The sequence below is a fragment of the Camelina sativa genome, chromosome 7 (genome assembly GCF_000633955.1).
Source record: "Camelina sativa cultivar DH55 chromosome 7, Cs, whole genome shotgun sequence".
NCBI lineage: Eukaryota > Viridiplantae > Streptophyta > Magnoliopsida > Brassicales > Brassicaceae > Camelina > Camelina sativa.
This window is the reverse complement of record NC_025691.1, coordinates 22,911,975-22,935,686: the sequence shown is the minus strand read 5'-3', so window position 1 is coordinate 22,935,686 and position 23,712 is coordinate 22,911,975. Positions and strand designations below refer to the sequence as shown.

Sequence of the window (23,712 nt, the reverse complement as noted above, 5' to 3'; positions counted from 1 at the left end):
GTTTCTTAAGTTTGATATGAGCATTGGTGTCCCTCATAGTTGGTCCCTTGGAATTTAAATATATAAAAGTTAACTGCTATTAATCCGATCATTCAAGAGTAATTTCAAAAGTTTACCAGGTAGAATACAAAGCTGCCTTAAAAAAAAGAAGAGTTGAATGACGCGATCAGTTAAACTTTGCATTAGAGAAGTCCATACCAGGGTTCTGAGCCATGAACTTCTTGAGCATATCTTGCTTCTCCATCTCATCACTCGTTGCGAGTCCCATCTGCTTTTGCCTTTGATCAAACTGTTACAACAAAAAAAAAAACAACGAGAATCAATGAGTCAATCTTGCAATACTAAAAATCTAACACAAAGAACTGATCAACAAGAAAAAGAAACCGATTAGTTTACCATTATCTTCTCAACGGTTGCACGAGTTTCAGGGTCGAGATCACCCAAGTTGCTGCTCTACGGTTCAACTTTCTGAGTGTCAGTCTCAGGTTCACCTTTCACACAATACTTCCACCACTCCATCTGGTCTTGCTTTGTCAAGAGCACTGATATCATCTTTTGATCCTCGATGTTCCAGAAGCAGTCATCAGGATTGACAGGATGGAAGAACTCTCCGTCAATGATTGGTTCTTGCGCTTTGAGACCAATTTTGATACGGTTCTTCTTGATTTCACAGGTCACAAACCCTGACTTAGTGCCTGCTGGCACCGGAACGTTAATTGTGACCTCTTGGAGATTCTGTCCCCATGAGTATTTCTCAAAATCAAGCCCATTGCCTTTGTGGGGAACTGCATCAAAACGGGGACATATGAAGTTAGTTTTGCAAAAACAGAGACTAAAGTTGTAAAAATCTAAACTTTATCCAATATCCTAGTCTTTACAAGATCAACGAATCAGGTTGTGATGTTAAAACTAAGTGTCAAGTCAAAACTAATTCAACCAAGCACTAAACAGAATCAAAGCTTAATCCAAGGCAGCTGAGGAAACAATGCTTACTTCCAATCATAACCCTAAACCAAACTTATCACCAGAGGCAAACAATCAATTACAAAATTCAAGAAAGCAAAACGAAGGTACTTACCAATGGTAGCCGGTTCTTTTTTTCTCATCCTTCGGCTTCACAACCTCCATGGGCTCCGAAAGAGCCAAGCTTTCCTTCTTGGGCTTCTCGACATCCATAGATTCCGTTGGCTTCAAAGTCTCCTTCTTTGGCTGATTTGCCTCTGCGTGACCCAATTTTCAGAAGGATAAAGGAGATCCGCCGTTGTAAACAAATCGCCTTCGACAGAGAGAGAGAAAAGAAAGACGGAGAGAAAACAATCGATTTCTCCGGTTCACTCCAACAAAACAACACCAACCTATTAAATGCGGACACGTGTTAGGAAGGACCGAGCAAAATACGTCCCTTTTGTAGGTACGTTTCTTCCGTTATTGATTGATTTTGATTTAAATTAAACATTTTAATTACGAAGGACGGACGAAGGACGGTGCGATGCACATGCTCTCAGATGCACCCACCTGTATTTTTATTTTTGCATATTTCTTTTTATTTTCCCCTTCAACCACGAAAATCTAAACCACTATAATTACTACTCTCTATCTATCACTTCTTTCAAAAAATTACGTGTTATCTCTCACTCTCTCTCTTCTCTCTTAATATGTTTAGTCTGGTTAATTAGGATTCTTCATATCTCTCTTTCTTCAGTCTTTATTGCTTGTGATTGACCCCTTTTGGTGTTTTGTATATATATAAATATTATGTACAACTTCTCTCATCTAACCTTTCTAAATGTTTTCAAGAGTTATTCGTAGTTTGTTAGGTCAGATCCATAACGTATTTGTCTTCCGATAGATCTAGTTATGTCCGTATATAGTGATTTAATTATCTCTAGAGCAAAGAAAGATGGGAGGTAGAGCTCCTTGAAGTTCAAACGAGAGTTTAGTAGGGTAAAGAAAAGCTGCTAAGCTATGGATCCCATAAGCCCTAATCCTTATAATGATAAGAAAAGGATTTGGTTATATGGCTTGCATATCTCAGGAGCTTTAACTTGCCCTTTAATTGCTTTTACTCTTCTTTGGATTGAAGGGAGCTCTACATCTTCTTTCACCTTTCTCTATTTCTGTCTTTCTTTATTCTTCTGTCTACAATAATTTATTTCGATGAAGATCTTTAATTGTCCACTATTATTCGAGTATATATATGATGATTGTTTTGTTGCTGTCTTGCTGAACCAGTATTTGATATGGTGGGATAGTTCCTAAGAATCTAGGGTTCTTGCTAATGTCTGGGTAAATAAGATCCTTGCTTATCTGATAACTTCCGAAATTTTGCATTTTTCGTTTTCATGTCGCACTACGCAGTGACTTTGTTTTTTTGATTATATATTTGTTCTCCAATCACAGTCCATAATTATAGCGTATAAACACCTTCCGTAAAAAAAGATTATGATCGGATCTGAATTGTAGAATTAGAAATTCTTTAATTTGTTTATAGAATTCATTTGTCAACTTAATTTATGTTACTTCCTACCAAAAAAAAAAAACTTAATTTATGTTACTAGATGCTGTCTTCTGACCCTTCGTCTTTACACAGTAGAGATTCCGATATTTAACTGTAAAGAAAATAAAGTTAATATTGTGATTTTATTTGTATATAGGAAGATATAAAAATAACATATGTTACAGTCTTACAATAAATAGAAGTGTAAAGTCTTTTAATCAGCCGAAGATAATCAAACAAAACTCTTAATCGTAAGTGTAACCGTATGTCAAATGTTTTTAATTATCTGGAACGGTAGAGCTAGGTTATATGCTGAAAAATTGGAACCGAATCATGATAAACAGTTTATTGTTAGACCATCATTAATGGGAGAACACCAAGTGTTCTAAGCCCAAAAAAATTATAAAAATAATGAATAGTGGTTTAGAACACTTTTTTTAGTTCTTTACGTAGAACTGATTTAAGCCCAGTTTTTATTTGACGTAGTTTCCTGTGATTGGACGAGATTTTTTTTAAAAAAAGAAAATATTTTATTTATATAAGTAAGCAATTTAAATGTTAATTTATAAGTTTTTATAATTGTAATATGTTTAAGAATATTATATTAATTTATAAGTATATAATTGCTTTTATATAAGTATGCAATTTAAATGTTAATTTATAAGTTTTTATAATTGTAATATGTTTAAGAATATTATATTAATTTATAAGTATACAATTGTTTTTATATAAGTAAGTAATTTAAATGTTATTTTATAAGTTTTTATAATTTGTAAAATGTTTATGAATATTATTTCACTATATCTTTATTCTAAGAACACCATAATTAGTTCTCCCATTTTTTTTACCTATGATTTTAACAACTGATCTAACATTATTTTCACTATATATTTAATCTAAGAACACAAAAAAAAGTTCTCCCATTAATGATGCCTTTACGTATAACAAACGGAGCGTAATGAAAAAATTATTATATGTATAAGCAAAACTACACTTGTACAGGAATAGGCGATATTAATTCTTCAAATTAAAATACAGTTTAATTATGATATTTAACTACACTTGTACGCCGTCGCTTCAACTTATCACCAATGCATCAAGTATTGCCGCAGTTAAGTTCTCAAACATATACGACATCGTACATATATATGTCGTGCATGTACAACATCGTACATATATATGTCGTGCGGCGATACTTGACGCATTGGTGATAAGTCGATGCAACGGTGCACATCCTATGCAGTCAAGGTGTCATGAAAATCTAAGTTGTAGATAATTGGTTTGTCACAATCGCGAAGTTGAAACACTGGATTGTGTCGCCGACGTAGATAGATAGCATGATGGTTCTGACTGTCGTTACGGTATCTCCGTCAAACCTGGTCAGAGGTCTTCCTTGACCTGAATGTATCAGTTGGCGCGTAACAAAATGTCGTTGAGAGTCGTAGGGGCACGCAATGCTCCGGTTTGGGCGAATGATTATCATTACAATAAGAGTATCTTGTCGAATGATTCAAACTCGATCTATATCAACATCTTATTATTTAGATATTTCATAACAGCAAACGACGTAGATTTGTAATCAGTTCGTACATATGATTTTAAGTGCACAACCAGTGGAGATTTACATATATACATATTTCATGGTTGAAGAGCTATCTTCATCTTTTACATTAGGACTGGCTTAGTAGATATAGATAATGTTATTAATATTCTTCCTTCTTACAGATAGAAAATGGTTGTTGCGGATATGGACCAAACTTCCCTCTATTATAGCAACACATTCACTAAGGCCAAGTCCAACCGGTAAAACTGCATAATAACGTAGAATTGATTTTTTTGTCTCCAACCAGACTGTATATTTTACACTATAATAGGGTGATTCTTTTTTGTTGCACAATACACCACTATATTTGGTGTTTTACTGTAGCGACGACAAACACTATAATATTGTTGTTTTTTTAATTTTATTCTATTTTAAAATAACTTAGCTATAATAGATTAAATATAAGTTTAGTATTGTTATATAAGAATCTAATTAAGTTTGTAATAAAAAATAATATACCAAAACAGTTTTGTAGTTTTTAATTTTCATTATATAAATTATTAATTAGTAGAAAATATTAAAATTAATTAGTAATTTGATTGATAATATATAATAAAATTCAAATGAACATTGAAATATTTATTTTAGTAATATAATAATATAGAAAATCATTGTCAAAAAAATATATAGAAAATCTTTATTTTAGTAATATAATAATATAGAATAGTATTTTTAGTGTAATATTTTAGTGTTGTGGTTGGAGATTAATTTATTTTTAGTGTTAAAAATACATCAAATATAGTGTTATTTCAGCATTAAAATGGTGTTATGGTTGGAGATGCTTAAGGTCAAATCTAGCCCAGTAAATATGAGAATTTTAAGGCCCACTAAATTGGAAAATTTAGTCGAAGACTTTGTGCTTGGTCAATTCGCTCTATCGGGAAGCCGGGATGGTGAGCTTCGTATTTTGGATCTCCTTATTGGTATTTGGATTCTTTGGAGACACTAGAGACTACTACATATGCATCAATGATAATACATTAAATTATGCTGTAAATGGAAATTTTGGTGATAAAGGAGGGATTAACTTACATTTGAAATCAGGTAAAACACTTCCTAAAATTCCGTGAAGAAAGGAAGGGTCGGTGGGCTAGTTGAATTGTTTGTAGAGTTACACTTTTCAAATTGTGAGACGAACACTCGGACGTAAAGGACGTAAAAGGCTTTAGGCTTATGACTTATACTGTTGTCATGTTTCTACCTAAGAAGTGCCAGTTGCGTTTAAGTTTTCGAACACCAACTTCAATTTTGAATACTCAAAATCTGTAAAACTTGTAAGTTCTTAAAAATAGGTTTTTTTAGTTTGTTTATGTTTACAAAGATTTACAAATTTTGTTTATAAAAAAACATAATGTTATCAAAAAAATCATCGATGTGAGTCTATCTCTATATATGCTGGAAACTGAATAATGAAAATGCAATGCAGAAATTAGTAACATTGGTGTGATATTTTTCCATGACTCTCTCATGCTTAAGGGGGTGGATTTAAAAACAAGACTTGGTCTAAAAACTATATAAAGAATCGAAAAAGGTGAAAAAGAAAAATGGATAATATCATGACATCGAATCCAGATGAAGTGATTTTGCTTTTCAACCACCCCATCTACTTCTACTAGTGTTAGACAGCTTTTGGAAACAAACGACAACGACACCGATAGGTTTCTAACAAATCGTGCTGAAGAGTACACATATATATTTCGGAAGGTTTTTTTTTGTTAATGGATAATGAAAAAGTGATATTTTAACAGATTTAACAGCCAAAGAAGTTTTACTGGTCTAGTTTTCCAAGGAAAATAAAATATAAAAAATAAATAAATAAATGTCAAAAATACATTAAATGAAAGCAGTTTACTTTTATTTTTATTATATAGAAGCTATTTTGTAAACTAAGTTCCATAAATGATTGAGAAAGGAATATGCATGTTAGTATTATATTGGTGTCTTGTCACCATCGTCCACAAAAACTTATTGCAAGACTAAACAAACAGACAAATCTTAGAATTAAGGGAATGCGTTTAGTATTCGGATCTAACCACCTTTATAGATATGGAATCAGCCAAAAAAATATGATATATAGCGTGGCATGTATTAAAAACACAGAGAATGGCATGTATTGGATCTTCTTATTACTCTCTTTAATCTTTAAAACCCCAGCTTCACGCACAAGAACGGATAACTGCCAAATTAGCTAGCGCTTATCACTACACACATTTATTAGTTCACGAACCGTTTTCTCTCTCTCTCTTACACACACACTTTGATTTTTCTTCCACCTAAAGTCAACTCATATGACACACAACTATCACACATCCATACACTTTTTTTTTTTGGTAAAAAGTTAAATTTTATATCATTTTCTAATTTTTTCTGTACAAAATAAAACTAAAATACGCATACAACAAACTAGAAGGGAAAAGAAATACATTCAAAGTAGAAAGCAAAAAGAAATCCTAGAAGGATTGTGAGACGATCCCTGATTGCTCTATCCAAAGCTGCTTGCACTGCAGCACTAGTGGTGGCGGTGGAGGTGAAGATCCTTGCATTGCGTTCGCGCCATATCAAATAACATGCTGACTTTCTTATGGGACGCGGGACATTCACAGAGTCCGTTCCTTCCGTACCACCACAAGACTGGTCGTTCTTGGGCTCAACAGCCCCCTAATCATAAGGGATAGGGGAAAGGTAGCCGGGTAAAAAAATAGATTATTTTCCCGACTCTATTCATTTCGGAATTTTTTATGAAAAAAAAAATAACTAAACACAAGAAATAAAGAAAAAAGTAAGTCGAACTATACCCTGAAATTTGACCTTTTTTCTTACCCTTCTCTGTCATTTATGCAAAACAAAAAGGGTTATGTATACAGCGAATTATTGGGCCGAGCTGGATTTGAACCAGCGTAGGCATATTGCCAACGAATTTACAGTCCGTCCCCATTAACCGCTCGGGCGTCGACCTAGGAAGAATTTATTCTAACTTTATGGATAATCCATGACCACGGCCTCGGAGGAGGGTGATCTCCTGGTCTGAAGAATCCAAGAGGAGATGGACCTAAGCATAGTGGGATGGGTTCTCCAAACTCTCGAAGCAAAAGATTGCCAAACCGTTGCAGAGAAGGGGCATTCAAAGAAGAGATGGTCGTGTGTTTCTAATCCCGTTGAGCAGAGGACGCAAACTTGAGGAACATCAAGTCCCCATGATCGCAACCTATCTCTCGTAGGCAGTCTTCCTTTTATCGCTAACCATAGTATGAAGGAGAACCGAGGAACTCCTTCCTTAAAACAGACAGCATTATACATGGCACCCTAGGAGAGTCTGTTCTGAGTTGCTCCCATGTATCTTTGGAAGAGAAAGAGTTAGCATAGGTACCTGACTTGCGACGCCGGAGAAACACATCGGCCCCGTGAAGGGGGTTAGGAGGCGTGATGGTTGTTAGTGTGATCTGGAGTTGTTGATGGGACTCTGATCTTGCACCTGGCAACCTCCAGCTCCCATTTCTTACTGCCTCTGCAACTCGAGCTTCCTGTCGAACCCGAAGTGCTCGTGGCCCGTTACCTTCAATAAAATCAATGAGGGGACCGTGTCTCGTCCAGTTATCATGCCAAAACGATGCACTTAGTCCGTTCCGCACTTCACATTTTAAAAACTCCTTAACTCGGCTCCTGAGGCTTATCATTCCTTTAATAGTCCTTGATAGTCTCGGGGAGTCATTCAGTGTCCAGTAGGTCTTCATGTTGAAAATATTCTCGTTGATCCAGGCGACCCATAAAGAACCCGCATTAGCAAACAGATTTCAAACCAACTTAAGTTGGAACACATCCGCGAAATCCTCCAGGAGACGGATGCCGAGTCCTCCCTCGTTCTTAGGTTTGCAGACATCCTTCCAAGCCACATGAGCGCCTACTGCTGTTGTGACCTTATTTTCCATAGAAAAGCTGCACATAAGGAGTCAACCTTTTGGTAGAATTTCTTGGGGAGATTAAACACTGCACTCCAGAAGTTCACCATGCCATATATTACTGATGCGATGAGCCTTATCTTGCCAGCAAATGAAAGAAACTTGACCGTCTAGGCATGTAGCTTCGTGGTGATTTTCTCAAGGAACGGCTGCAGGGTAGCAAAAGATATTCTGGCCGGATTTAGAGGTAGACCCAAGTAGCGGGTGGGGAATGAACCGACCTTTATTCCTTGCAAGGAATTGTGGATCGCCACCAAAGAACAACTCCGACTTCTCTGGGTTTACCTCAAGACCACTCATACTCTTGAAGTGTAACATTACTTCCGCGATACCCGAGAGAGAATGTCTTGCTCCATTCGAGAAAACCAGTAGATCATCAGCGAAAAGGAGGTGAGTTACCACTGGAGATGAACAAAGCGGGTGAAGTCTCATTTTTCCTTGTTCTGCAGCTTGCTCGAGTAACTTGAAGAGAACCTCCATGGCCATGATGAACAAGTAAGGCGAGAGTGGGTCTCCCTGGCGGAGGCCCTTCTTCCCTGGGAAGAACCCTGCTAATTCTCCATTGATAGATATAGAGAATCTTGGGGAGGAGATGCATTCTCACCAAGGCTTCTCCCCTTAAGGAACACAGCTTGATTAGGACTAATGCTCTCTTGGAGAAAGGGCTTCAACCTGTTTACTATGATCTTTGAAATAATTTTGTATAGCAGGTTACAACAGCTTATCGGTCTGAAATCTCCCAACTTGCTAGCTTCAGGGTGCTTTGGGATGAGAGTGATTGCTGTGGTGTTAAAATCTTTTAAGAGCCGACCATTTCTGAAGAATTCCTGCACAGCTGCGATCACATCCGATCCCACAGTATCCCATGATGCTCGATAGAACTCGATAGAAAACCCGTCTGGTCCAGGACTTTTATCCAGCGGCATGGCAAAGACGGCTCCTTTAATTTCTTCAGCTAAAACCGGTTTCTGAAGCTCTTGTCTCTGAACATCATCACATCTAAAGGTGAGCAAATCTTGCAAAGCTGGTACTAAGATGGGAGATGTTGGCATGTCAGTACTGCCCACTATTCCTTTGAAGTATTCGGCTGCGTAGTCCTTGATCTCATTATGCTCGAATATTCTCCTATCATCCGAGTCTTCTAAGAAGTGAATGTGATTCCTTGCAGCCCTCTGAGACTTCGTCTTGTGAAAGAAAGCCGTGTTCCTGTCCCCTAGGTTTATCCAAGTGGCCCGAGACTTCTGCTTAAAAAACTTCTCCTCCGCTGACATAAGAAATTGCCAATGCTCCCTTGCCTGGTGTTCTTCCCTTATAACTTGTGGGTCAGGGTTGGAGAGGATATTTCTCTGAAGAATTGCAACCCTTTCAGCCTGTTCTCGAACCCGAGAGGTGATGCCGGAGAAATGTTGTTTGTTTAGACCCCTGAGCACTGGCTTCAACAAACGAAGAGACCTTACAAGTTTGAACTGGGAGGATCCCACTATTGCTTGAGAATTCCATGCTTGTCTAACTGCTTCGTGGTAGTCCTGATGATCAACGACATGATTGAAGAACTTGAAGAGCTTCCGCACAGCTCGTTGAATAGAAGGCAACTGGAAAAGACAAGCTGCATGGTCTGACTGCATAGGCTCCAGAAAGTCTGCATAAGAATCCGGAAAAACCAGGGACCATGATTGGTTTATAAGCGCATGGTCGATCTTCTTTGCTATAGGATTATCCTCCTGATTGTTCCACCAAGTGTAGGGTAGTCCTTTGGCTTGAGCTTCAAACAGCTCAGCTTCCTGCAATGCTAAGTTGAAATCTGCCATTCCAGATGTGTCCACTATCTGAGATAGATGCTCTGAATGATGTGATAATCTTAGGATTATGTTGAAATCTCCTGCGACTGCCCATGGATGTCTGGAAACTGGGGTATTCTCATTAAGCCAAGTGATATCTTCCCAGAGAGAGATCCTTTCCTCCGTTGTGTTGTGCGCATAAACAAAAGAAACCGTGAAATGTAGGTTGTGAGCCGCAATATATATACCGCAAGTTACCATTTGAGCTGATACCTTGTAAACTATCAGATTAACTGATGGATCTCATACCAAAAAAATCCTGGCTGAGGTATGGTGATCAAAATATCAAAAAACCTTCCAACCTGCGGGAATCGCTTTTACTATATGTCCTGCGTTTACCGAATGCAAATGCGTTTCCAAAAACGCTCCAAAAAGTGGCTTATGGATGTTAATCCATTTTCTTGTTGAGTCCTGACGTCTGGTGCTATTCAGACTTCTTATATTCCACACAAAAAACATATATAATATTCACTTACTGAGACAATGTGGCCTTACGACCACTCTTCCAGCGTGTGACCAGAATAAATAGAGCCTCTTCCTCCTCTGCAACCTTCCCAGAGTTCTGAATACTTCCCGAAGCCCTAGCCTCAGTAACAACCTCAAAATTCGCCTTCTCTTGCAAAGGAGTAGAGCTCGTCAACGTTGACTCATTCTCCAAAGCAATACACCTGTCCTCATTTGAAACACTGTCCTCACCACCTGTGTCAGTGATTACCTCAGATACCGAGATGCTTGCAGAAATTCGTTTTGTTTCACCCTCAACGGGATCAGATTCCTTCGGAGTGGTAACTCCGCCCTCTAACAATGCTTATGACCATAAGCGTTGCATTCCTGGCACCGAGGCGGTAACCAGGGATATGAAATAGATACTTCAAATTCACGCCCAGAAGATAACCCCATGATTATCTTTGTTGGGAGATCCTTGGTTAGATCCACCCGGACCAGAACCTTAGTGACGTCAAATGTCTCCTTCCGCTCTGTTTCTGGTGCCAATGCAATTGGTTTCCCGACTGCTGTGGCTAGCCTGCGAAGACTCTGTTTATTGAAAAGCAGGTACGGGACTCCACGAAATTCAGCAGTGATCGATGCTGAGGTGATGTTTGGTGCATCTGGCTCGAAGTCCGGTGACCAAGGGGAGACAAACATAGGGTGACCTGCTATGTTCCACACATGGCGGCTCAAGAGGATTTCTCTGGTTATGGGGTTTGAAACCCGTAGTAGGAAAGCGCCCGATCCCGTGTTGTGCACAAAGATGCGGGGGCCTTGCCTTGCCCAAAGTGCATTCACAACTCCTATCACCCTTCCCATGACAGGGTAATTGCCATGGAACTGAGCAAACACAAACTCTTTGAATTCATCTTTCGCAGCTTCAATGTTATCATCCGGAATGAGCACAAAAGGGACTCTCGTGATGTGTTTTGAGGGTTTACCGAGTTCCTCCAAGTCGTCCTGAAGGAGGCTGGACCATTTTTTTTCCAGGGAAGGTGTGGCCTTCGCTGAAGGGAAATCTGTTGGTATTTGTCCTAGCGATCCGGTGTCTTCTTTCTCAGGCGAGGTGGAGCCGGAAGCAACAGCCTCGACGGCAACACGAGCCTTTCCTGATGGAGTAGCTAGGAGCTCGTCAGGAGGAGAGATTGCAGCATCCGAGGTAGAAATGTGACTCAGATCTACAGATTCAGGCGACACTGCTAACGATGAAACTCCCTTAACGGAAGAGGAACAAACGGCTTCTGGCTCAGGGAAGCAAGCAACCGAAACGCAGATGGGTTCAGATGGACTACCGTCGTCTGATTTTGTCGCGGGGAGGCTCGAGATTGCAGAAATACGAGCAAATTTCGAAGTATCCGGGACTATAGATCTGGATCGAGAACTTGGGTTGGTGGATCCCTTCTTCTTTTTTCGTTTTGTCATTGTGAAGATTCTTGTCTCCGGCGTGAGGCCGAAGGATGGCGGTGGTTAGGATTTCGAGATCTAATCACCTTTTTAATCACCTTGCTTTTTCTATTCGTGTACAATCCACATCCATACACTTGTCGTGTCTTAATAATCATTTCAACTCGCTTTCGAGTTTGGAGTCCAAATTATCGAAAGAAAATATATGTCTCGATTTAGTTTAGTTTCTATATAGCTAAAAATTGAACTATAAATTCGTTAACATTATAAATTCGTTGCTTTTGATTTTCTATTCTTTCATAATTAACTCTGAAAGTGGTTGATCGATGGTTAATTCAATTCCCAAAAAGTTCTTGTATGGACGCTGATTTATGATCCATGTGTGGCAAGTTTCTCTACATACCTAGATAAATAATTAAGTGGCAAGAAGAGCCACGTAGTAATAAGTAGTTGTACTTGTATCATCGTAGTATGTTACGCTTTTATTGCGTATCAGAATATATTGGTGTACACTGATTCTATTACTGTTACACTACACATATCATAAATGTATTCTTCTTTCGATCGTCCAGGTCAAACTATATAAAGTACAGTATATATTTCTTGTCCCCATCCCTTACAATTTGATACGTATACGGACCAGAAACTAACTGCAGGATATACGACAGAAAAAAACGAGGACCAGTTATATAACTATATACTTTCAGTCGGAAAAAACATATCTACATGTAGTCAAATAGATGATCAAACTCATAAATTTCAACTGTGATTTTCAAAAACAAATAAATGGATATTTCTATAAATTGAAGTAACTAGTACCAACAAAGAATACACAACATGTACTCTTTTTTTTTTTTTTTTCTTTTTTTTTTTGTCCCGTCCGTAACAACTACTACTATTTATAAAAATGGTTACGTATAAAAACAGGAATGCGTATAAGTATTTATAACGATGCAGGTGGTCGTTACCTGACCGACTTAAATTCATTTCTCGAATTTTGTGGAACAGCATGCAAATATTTCTCCTATAAAGAAAGCGAGGAAAAACAGTTTTTTTTTTATAAGAAAAAACAGTTGACATTTATCCTATTAGAGTTCTCATTTCTTAAATACATTAAGACAAGAAATTTCAATTTCGAAACATATGAGATATATACATATATATATATATATACATGTATATGTAAATGTTATATATTACTAAGAAAGTTTTTTGTATTTAAAGTAATAAATGCATTAAATTAACTTTTATACTTCCATTCTAATAATCTGGTAATTAACCTCTTAGTTATTTTCGAAAAATAAAAATAATAATAAGAAAAATCTAGTAACTTTAGCTAGTTAGAAGTTAGAACTAGATAGATACAAGTTGAGGTTATGAAGATAAGTCAAACTAGGAGAGCTTTACATAAATGTAAGAAAGGTTCATCAAATAGATAACGAAATCTTTAGAATTACTATTAAAGATTTTTTGAGAAAATATTTTAAAAAATTGTCTGAAATGTTTCAGATACATTTTTTATATGTATATATACATACACCTTACCATACATTAGATCACTCAAATATTTAGGAAACAATACAATAAAGTATATTTTCAAACTTTTTTATTTTATATATTATTAATTATTATTATTTTATATGATTTTTGTAATTGTTTATTTTTCTAAATCATTTATAAATTTATTGATAATTTATTTCTTATTTGTTGATTTCTTCCCCAATATGCATATTTGAAATTTTGAACTTGGATATTGCCACAGCGACTACTATCTAGTACAATCACTATATAGTCTATACTACTGGTGCGCTAAATAGATCGAAATTCTTATCTATACTATTAAAGTAAGAGTACTCATGAACCAACTTTTGGATCATGATTTTGTTTTAGTAGTTTTTAAATAAAATGGTTAGTAATCAGTAATTATAGATACATTAGTATATAATTTTCTAACCGTTCAAATTAAGTCGAATATCCGTGGGTTATTTAATACCCAGTTAATGACCCAATTTTCTCTAACAATACATTTATTATGTATTAAATCAATGATAATCTTGCCTAAATTTTAATCAGTTAGAATATTTAATTAAGGAAAACATACACATCATAATTAAATAAGGAAAACATATAAATACATAATAAATCAAATCTAAATTTCTGATTCTTTATAAATATTTTAGGAATAAACGAAAAAAAAAGAAAAAAGAAAATTACAGTTAATATTTGTGCATATTTTTCCATACAGTTTTAGGAACAAATAAATAAATACAGTTTAATTTTAAAAAACAATTTAAAATAAAATTAAATTACTTTAAAAGGTATTTTAAAATAGTAAAATATTCATTATAGCCTTAATAATATAAAGTTAATTAATATATAAGATATGTGAAATTAATAAAAATCAATTCAAATTTATTTTAATAGATAGATAAAATATATCTAAAATTAACTTATTTGTAAATACTCTCTAAAATATAAGATATGCAAGAAATATCTTTAAAAAGATCTTATGTAACTAATATATTTTGTAATCATAAATAAAAATAATATATATTTATGAAAATAAACTATCTCATGGATTACATTTGTTATTTAAGAAAAATTATAAAAATTTCATTTTTAAAATACAAAAAAGAAGCAAAGAAATTTCAATTTATATTTATATTTTCAAATAGTAATTACCCTAAAATAAATATATGAAACTCTAAAATTCAATAATTACAATTTGTTGACTATATTAATAAGTAGTTTTTTAATTTATTTACTACGAACAAATCTTCTATTGTAGAAAGAAATAAATTATATGTCAAAAAATCTGAGAAAAGCACAAATTTTAGTTATTTTCTTATCTAAAATTTTTGGACGATAAATTTTTTATAATTGTTAATTATTTAAAAGAGAACAGTTATTAAAAATTTACCGGTAGTGACGAGATGAAACAGGACGGGATGAGACGAGATGTCTTTGTCATTCTAAAATAGTTACGCATAGTTTATATACATGCAATCGTCCAAACTAAAACTAAATTAAAATCTGATATTTGGATTTAATACCTTTAAGCATACCACTATCGTTTAAAAACTTCAAATCGATCATTGTATATCTCTTACCGTGTAAAGGGTTAACGATATCTAAACAATGTAATTATCTAAATGTGTTTTAATATTTATCATGTAAGTAAACCAAATATACTACTCAACATTATTTAAAAATTTGAAGTTATAAAAAATACATAAATCAATATGTGTTTAAAATATATGTAAATTAATTACAATATCTGTAATTTCGCACTATAGTACGGGTATCACGTAGTATTGTATTATTGCATGTTTTTGTAATAGAGAAATATATGATCCATATTGATATTAAATATTAATAGCGTTGGATCATAGTCAATCCATGCATTATTGAGATCATATCCACCCGGCCTTTTGTGGAAAAAAAAAAAAAAAAAAAATCCACCCGGCCAAGTAGGATTTTAGAAAGAAAAAAACTATACTATCCATCAATTGATATTTCTACACTGTCTTAATTTCAGTCTAATCTAATAATGCAAGATAAGAAAAAGGTTGATCAAACAGGGAAAGAAATATAATTCCAGTTGACAAAAAAAGAACAGGGAAAGAAATATCCATAATACATAGTCAATTATTTGCAGATATTATTCTCTTTTTATATAAGTCATTCCAATAATGTGAATTTTATTTAGGAATAATATCTTAATGAAATGTCTTAAGTCGTCACTCCCTAGTCCACATACGATTCTCGACGACGACGCGTTGACTTCATTAATAGAATGATATTTTCTTTTGTTAATGTATTTTTGATTTTACATACATACTACATATGTAAATGTGAGTATGCGTGTGGGTCTATATAAATACATGAGAGTAATCGTGTGAATACAACCATTACAATTGTGTGACTATCATTTAAAGCATAAAGCAAACACATGATCCAAAGACGGATAGGGAGATAGAAAAGAAAAATAAAATAACAATCAAGGCAAAAAATGGGTTTCTCTCCATCTTCTTCATGGTTTCTTCATCCTCAGCTTCATCATGTTGTTTCCAAGATGTCTTTCTTTGATGGCTTTTTATTCTATGTATGTACATCTCTCTCTGTCTCTCCAAGTATACAAACTATGCTTTCCTCTCTTTAAACAAATCATATTGGTTGGTAAAAGTTTATTATTATGATATATTTATAGATTGTGCACTTAGTGGACAAGTTAGGATTGTGGCATAGATTTCCAGTGTTGTTGGGAGTGGCTTACTTGGGGTTACGAAGACATCTACATCAACGTTACAATCTGATACATGTCGGTGAGATCAACGGTCAGGGTTACGACACCGATGAGTTCTGTTATCGTACGGCTGATGGCAAGTGTAACCATCCCTCCGACGACTCCATCGGCAGTCAAGGCAGCTTTATCGGTCGGAATATGCCTCCCTCTACTTCTCAGTACGGCGTAAGTTTTTTTTCTGGTCTCCTTGTAATCACTTTAACTTTGATCAAATTTTTAAAATATATGGAACTGAAAAAATAGCAAAAAAATGAGGAAAAAAATAGTAGCCGAATGAAACACTAGAACCAAAAATTTTGTGACGTGTTTCTTTTTTAATCTCTCTACTTAAAAAGATATCTTAGCAATCGTGATGTATTGTATTCTTTTGTATCGATAATTTTTTTTGTCTGCTTTTGTTTTGATTTTAAGTGTTTATTTTTTCGTCAATATTCGTGTTTACATAAAATCTAGAAAAACAACAAAAAAGTCTTGGAAATTTTTAGTAGTGGGTCATGGGCACTGGGCACTGGGCACCTCATGAGAGCCACCCTAATTGTTTTTTGTTTTTTGTTTTTTTGCAAGGTTAGCAATTCATCTACGACATTATGTTATGAACTTATGGATATCATTAGTATGAGTAAATTATAGAACGGCTGCATACATTTTTTTTAGGTTCACTAATTTATAATGTATCATGACAGATTTTGGATCCACATCCAAGTGTGGTGGCGACAAAGTTGTTAGCGAGAAAGAAATTCATAGACAATGGGGACCAATTTAACGTGATAGCTTGTTCTTGGATCCAGTTCATGATCCATGATTGGGTTGATCACTTGGAAGACACCGACCAGGTTTTAGTTATTTTTTTTGGGTTGATATTAACCTTTTTAACCTCAAAATTTTACATTTATTTCCCCCATACTTTGGAGTATATCTACTAATTAGGTTCTTAAATCAACCAGATTGAGCTTGAAGCTCCAGAAGAAGTAGCTAGTGGATGTCCATTAAAGTCATTCAAGTTTCTCAGAACGAAGAAAGTTCCCACCGGTGATCACCACAAATCTGGCGCTGTCAACACTAGAACCCCTTGGTGGTACGTATATCAATCATAATCACTTGCTTAGTTTTTGTTTATTTCTCATCCGATTAATTTTATAAATAATCTTTTGGTGATAGGGATGGGAGTGTAGTATATGGAAATGACGAGGCTGGCATGAGAAGAGTTAGGGTTTTTAACGACGGAAAGCTAAAGATCTCGGGGGATGGCTTGTTGGAGCGGGACGAAAGAGGTGTTCCCATCTCCGGTGACATAAGAAACAGCTGGTCAGGTTTCTCTCTGTTGCAAGCTCTATTTGTCAAAGAACACAACTCCGTCTGTGAAATGCTCAAAGTAAGTCTCTTGTTTGATCACTTTATCACTTTATCATGTTAGTCTCTTGTTTGTTTTGCAAGCAACATCTCTGTTTTTGCTAAGTTTTAACATTAAATCAGGAACGGTATCCAGAGTTTGATGATGAGAAACTTTACCGGACAGCTAGACTGGTGACTGCAGCGGTTATCGCCAAAGTTCATACAATCGATTGGACAATAGAACTTTTGAAGACAGACACACTCACTGCCGGAATGAGGATCAACTGGTATGGGTTTTTAGGGAAGAAAGTGAAGGACATGGTTGGAGCAAGATTTGGTCCTATACTTAGTGGATTAGTTGGTCTGAAGAAACCGAAAGATCATGGAGTTCCTTATTCACTTACCGAAGAGTTCGTTAGCGTTTACAGGATGCACTGTCTTCTGCCAGACACACTTGTCCTCCGAGATATGAAACCTGAGAATGTAGACAAATCAAACCCTGCAATAGAACGAGAGTAAGATCATAGACTGTTTGGTACACTTTTTAGGCCTATCCAAGCGCGGTTTTTTCTTGACCTACAAATATTCTTTTTAACAGGATACCAATGACGGAATTGATCGGGAAAGAAGGAGGAAAGNCTCTCTGTTGCAAGCTCTATTTGTCAAAGAACACAACTCCGTCTGTGAAATGCTCAAAGTAAGTCTCTTGTTTGATCACTTTATCACTTTATCATGTTAGTCTCTTGTTTGTTTTGCAAGCAACATCTCTGTTTTTGCTAAGTTTTAACATTAAATCAGGAACGGTATCCAGAGTTTGATGATGAGAAACTTTACCGGACAGCTAGACTGGTGNCTACTAAATCACCAATTTTATCCGATTGAAAGATCCACTGATTTTATTTGTGTTTTTTTTTCTTAGTTTATAGAGATCGGGAGAGAGGAGTCCCTCGATACAACGAATTCAGAAAGAATCTGTTGATGAGTCCGATCAGTAAATGGGAAGAGTTGACAGATGATGAAGAAGCTATCGAGGTTTTAAGAGAAGTGTACGGAGACGATATAGAGAAGCTTGACTTAAACGTTGGATTGCACGCAGAGAAGAAGATCAAAGGATTCGCCATTAGTGAAACTGCTTTCTTCATCTTTCTCCTCGTTGCTTCCAGGTTCTTAAAATTTTAAAATCAATTCAATGACTACATTTATTAAAAAAACAGAGGCTTTTCTTGCGAAACAAGAAACTGACTTGACTTCAACATTAATTAGGAGACTTGAAGCAGATCGTTTTTTCACGACAAATTTCAACGAGAAGACGTATACTAAAGAAGGATTAGAGTGGGTGAATACTACAGAGACTTTAAAAGATGTAATAGACCGTCACTTCCCAAGCTTAACCAACGAATGGATGCGATGTTCGAGCGCCTTCTCTGTCTGGAGCTCGGATCCTAACCCAACCACTTGGGTTCCTTTGTACTTCCGATCCGCTCCATAGGCCATATAGGTCATAGCCGTCGAGATGTCACGTTGCACATGTGTATTAGTGTCACGTGGTTCCTTGGTATATTTTTGGGGGCACTGGTATTGTGTACACTCGTACATATAAAATAATTATATTAGTAGAAGAGGTTTAGACATTATTGTCTTTGGTTGAATAAACGGTTACTCCAATTTCTCCTCGTAGAAAATGTTCAACAGAAATTTTCTTAACTCCCTTAATTTTCTAAATCAATTTAAAAGCTTATGTGTGAATACGAAATAAGAAGTAACGTAACGGTTTAACCCGCAAAAATACCCAACTCTTTATACATGATTCGGAAATTGATTTTGATTTTGATTTCGAGTTATGATACAGACAAAGTTACATCGGTAACCAAGTGTTATAATCACAGCCCCCTCGTAGTATATTATAATACAATAACCAAAACCTAAACCCCTGAGTGAGTGAGAAACCAAACTTTTGCTTCTACAACTCCGTAAATAGGGGAACAAAATAAATTAGACAAGAAAAATAAAAGAAACACTAAGAATTGTGTAAAGATGCAACTTTCACAGCCATCTCAGCAACAGTCTCATCTTGTTCCTCTGCTATGGGATCCTGCAAGATAACACAATAACACATAATTTCTCGCACAAGATCAGTAAATTACAAACATTCAGGCGTCTAAGAAATGGGGTTTCTCTTCGTTTACCTCAGTTTTGGTTTTTGATTGAACACCTATACATTTAGAACCACTGATGCTAGAGCTTTTCATCAGGTTGCGCGCACTATACCCTCCTCCTCCATTTTCTGTACCTTCAGGTTGTTGTGAAGCTTTGGGACTGTCTAAGGTTGAAGCTACAGCAGCTGCTGTTCTTCTCTCAATATCGTTGCTGCTTTCTTCGACTGTTTCATTCTTGGATGTAGGAACTCGCTCTCTGAAACGCAATACAATAACATCAAGAATGCAGGCTAGTTCTTAATTTCGAAAAGACCATCACTTGACTGATGCAGAGACAATAGTTTTAATTCAAATGAAAGAAACTCAGAGATTTTTTTTATATGTTTGTACCTTGGTAAGGAAGCATGCTGTCTCTGAAGTGCGTTACTTCTTCCTCCCTGACCTTGATTTTCTTCGAGATGAGCAAACTGCCTCCTAAATCGATCTACCCCACTGCATCGGCAAAGAATAATGTTTTCCTCAGCCAAGTTTCTTGAAACTAGAACAAGTAGTAACTTGTGAATGTGTATTTGATCAATTAGCCAACCTGGGGTACATGAAGCTGAGCTGATTGCCACCACGAAGGTATTCCTCCAGCATCTGAGGATGATATTCTAATATCTGTGTTTTTTTTTTAAGTAATCCATTAGAAAAACGAACAGAGGAGAAGCAAAAACCAAAGAAGAGATGTAGAAGGGTCATCACCTCTCGGTAAATTAACTCTCTGATATCATCCGTCGTCAATTTCTTTCTCTCAAACTCAAATTCAAGCTTTGAAATCGGCTGTGTCGATGGTTCCCGCTCTGAACTTGACAGACCACTGAAGTATGGATCAGCTAATGCCTGTAAATACAGAGATTAAGGATTTCAAAACAGTAAACAGAGAACTGTAGTTTGTTATTTGAATTTTCATTATCCTCCAGGTTCTGCCTCGACGTGCCCTGTAGTACTGCCTCATGTACAAATGCATATAAAGATTCTGGTTCTTACTTCTTCAGCAGACGGACGATCTTTTGGATCAAAGGCAATCAGGCGTTCCAAAAGGCGGAGGGCGGAAGGATCTGCTTTAGGGAATTTTTTAGAGAATGGGACTGGTTGTTTTTTCCTCATGTTGCCAAGATATCTCCTCGCCTTATCATTTCTGATCTGTCAATTTGAAGATAGCATATTCATTTATAATGCAACTCAATATTACTTTCACTGATGAAATAATGTTTGATCAAATAGTTTTTCTACTACTGGATAGTCTTTTTCTTCTTCCACAGAAAAGGAGAGCTACAGCTCTAGCTGTTATAATCTGAAGGACAAAACGACCATCTCAAATATTGTAACTGACCTTTGATATCGCCTCTGGAGATGGAGTGCCAAGAAAATCGGTCATTATATCCAATTGGTGAACCACGTTTTTTCCAGGGAACAACGGCTTCCCTAAAAGCATTTCGGCGAATATGCAACCAACACTCCAAATATCAATTGCAGGGGTATACTGGATATAGCAAAAGTAGAGTAAGCATTAGATAATTAATTAACCCTGAAGCAGAGGCCGTAATACAAAAGTGGACTCAATAGGAATACATCATATTCTAAGAGATAACGGATGAGAACTTCGCATGGAAATATACATTGCACGAAAAAACAGAGCTCTATACAAGAAAGCACATGCTAAGGTCTTTCCAAAGAACCCCTGACATAATAAATATTGTAGATATTAGACTGAAACACAGAGCAGAGATCAAATGAAGGTGATCAATGAAGAAGAAATAACATAACCCCCAAGTAAATGACAACAAAAATTGAGCCAAGAAAAATAAAACACAGAAACACATCTTCCTACATCAGTAACATGAAATAAAGAAGATACAAGTCTACTCTGCTGAGAATTATAAGCTTACTTTGGAGAAAAAGGATCCACAGAGTTCAGGGGCACGATACCACCGAGTAGCGACATAATCCTATTAAAAAAAAAAATAAGTTGGTAAAAGTGAGTATACACTAAGCACTAAAAAGAGAATGGTGCTCTAATGCAACTGAAGCCTAAGGAACAGACTGCTTTTCCACAGTGTTGGTGATAGAAGATGACTCACAGTCCAAAAAATAGCGGTAGGGGCATCATTAAAGGAAACACGAGCTAGACCAAAGTCACAAATCTTCAATTTGCAATCAGCATTAGCAAGAATGTTCTTAGGTTTCAAATCCCGATGAAACACATTGGCTGCAAAAACAGAGAAAACGTAGCTGTGTTCAATAACCTTTATTTATCATAATAACACACAAGTGAAAGAAAAAAAAAAGAGAAAATCATAAGAGAACTAAACTAACCAGCATGAACATACTTCAAACCACGGAGAAGCTGGTACAAGAAAAACTGATGATGATCAGGAGTTAAATCATCATTAGCTTTAATAACCTGATGAAGATCAGATTCCATCAACTCAAAGACAACATAAACATCTCGAAACTCTCTACGGGAAGGAGGAAGCATGATATGTTTAATCTCCACAACATCAGGATGAAGAAGCAAACGTAACAACTTAATCTCCCTAAGAATCCTAGTCGCATCAGAGATATGATCAAACACATCGTTGATCTTCTTAATAGCAACTCTTTCTCCAGTGTGAGTATCAATAGCAGAACCAACAACTCCGTAGCTACCTTTGCCAACAACTTCTTGAATCTGATACCTATTTGCTTCTCCATACTCGGTGAAGAATTCAGAATTAGGTATTATCTGAAATGAAACCAGATTCATCCATCATCATCAATCAAATCAGATTCAAACAATCAAAAATCACAAAATTAAAATCTATAATATACCTTCTTCTCCATAGGTAAGTGATTTCGTTTGGGAACTTTAATCTGCTTTAGCTTAGAGGGATCGAAATCTTCAAAAAAAGTAAGTTTCGTAAAGTCTCCGTCGTTGTTAGGGTCGTCGGGAATAGAAGAAACGGTGGGAGGATGGTTGTGAATCTGATCGTGATGATTATTTGAGGAAGAGGAAGAAGAAGGACGGCGTTGAAAAAAAAGCCAACGACGAACACCGTCGACGAGATTGCCACCACCACCCATCGATTTAGAGAGGCTAAATTAGTAAATAATAATAACAATCACAGATCTTTGTTTGGGAGGGGGTTTCAGATTTTACTCTCAACCAAGCGTTTCTTCGTTATTGATTCCACATTATTCGCTGATTTTTTTTTTTTTTTTTTTAATCTCGGAGTTGAAAACATGTTCTTCTTCTCTCTGTACTGTTTTTTTTTTTAATTTATTTATTTTTGTTCCAAGTCGAAATCTTGCAAGAAAGAGAGAGAGACGCGCGCAGGAGAAAGAACCAAATTGGTTTGATTTTGTGGTTTAAATGCTCGGTTATCCTGAACCGGCGTACTGATCGTGACACTTTACTGCCTTTTTGGGCGTTCGCGTGCTATTTAATGGGCCTTAAGCCTTTTTTTTCTTAAATCCGGACGACAGCGAAATATTCAAAAACATTTTACTCTTGAAGCATTTTGGGACAACAAAAAAAATTGTTCGAGAGTAGTGATTGGACTAGTCAGGAAGCTTTAAGAGCACATCAACCCACGATTTTATGATTGTTGAGACTATCTAAGGTCAACAGATGAAGTGAGCTGGTTATATATTTGAAGCTAAATCAATGAGTTAAGAGTAATGAGGGAGCTAATTAAGGAAGCTTCTAGAACAGAACAACAATTTGAGAGACAAATATTAATATTTTTGTACAAGTCTATATATATAAAAAAAAAAATTAATATTACCTAGGGTTTGTTTGACTCTCCTCTTTCTATAGAAAACGTAGCAGTCGCTGTGCTCTTTTTCTACTCAACTTGTCTTTACCATGGAAAAGAGGCTCAAGAAATACTCGACATCCACCGATGTATAATCTTCTTTCTTTCTTATGGCTTTATTCTTTGTTCTTCTTCTTTACTCTACTCTGCTTATGGTTTGTTCACAATTCGAGTACTGTGCTTTGTCCTTGTTTCGGATTTTTTAGGTTGAACCAGTTCATCATCATGCGCATAAGGTCACAAATCCTTTGCATAAAGGTAAGATTTTTTTTTTTTTTTTTTTTTTAATAAA

The 23,712-nt window shown here is 35.9% G+C and overlaps 2 protein-coding genes and 2 pseudogenes across 2 annotated transcripts in view; 2 read left to right on the top strand and 2 right to left on the bottom strand.

Annotated features, from left to right (window-relative positions):
- On the bottom strand, positions 1-1,402 carry LOC104702069 (annotated as a pseudogene).
- LOC104702068 lies at positions 15,660-19,098 on the top strand (annotated as a pseudogene).
- Positions 19,230-22,864, bottom strand: LOC104702067 (mitogen-activated protein kinase 15). Its single transcript, XM_010417882.2, has 11 exons — positions 22,435-22,864; positions 21,940-22,348; positions 21,705-21,832; positions 21,513-21,572; positions 20,957-21,106; positions 20,611-20,766; positions 20,326-20,463; positions 20,168-20,241; positions 19,972-20,073; positions 19,612-19,837; positions 19,230-19,517 (listed from the first exon to the last, which is right to left on the bottom strand). Exons 1-11 carry the CDS (start codon positions 22,684-22,686, stop codon positions 19,443-19,445), a joined length of 1,770 nt encoding a protein of 589 aa, XP_010416184.1. The 5' UTR covers positions 22,687-22,864; the 3' UTR covers positions 19,230-19,442.
- LOC104702066 (polyadenylate-binding protein 2-B-like) overlaps positions 23,421-23,712 on the top strand; it is a 2,246-nt gene continuing 1,954 nt past the window's right edge. The window contains exons 1-2 of the mRNA XM_010417880.1: positions 23,421-23,509; positions 23,627-23,678. Of these exons, the coding sequence (XP_010416182.1) occupies positions 23,471-23,509; positions 23,627-23,678 (91 nt within the window). The 5' untranslated portion in view covers positions 23,421-23,470. The remainder of the gene's footprint in view (positions 23,510-23,626; positions 23,679-23,712) is intronic.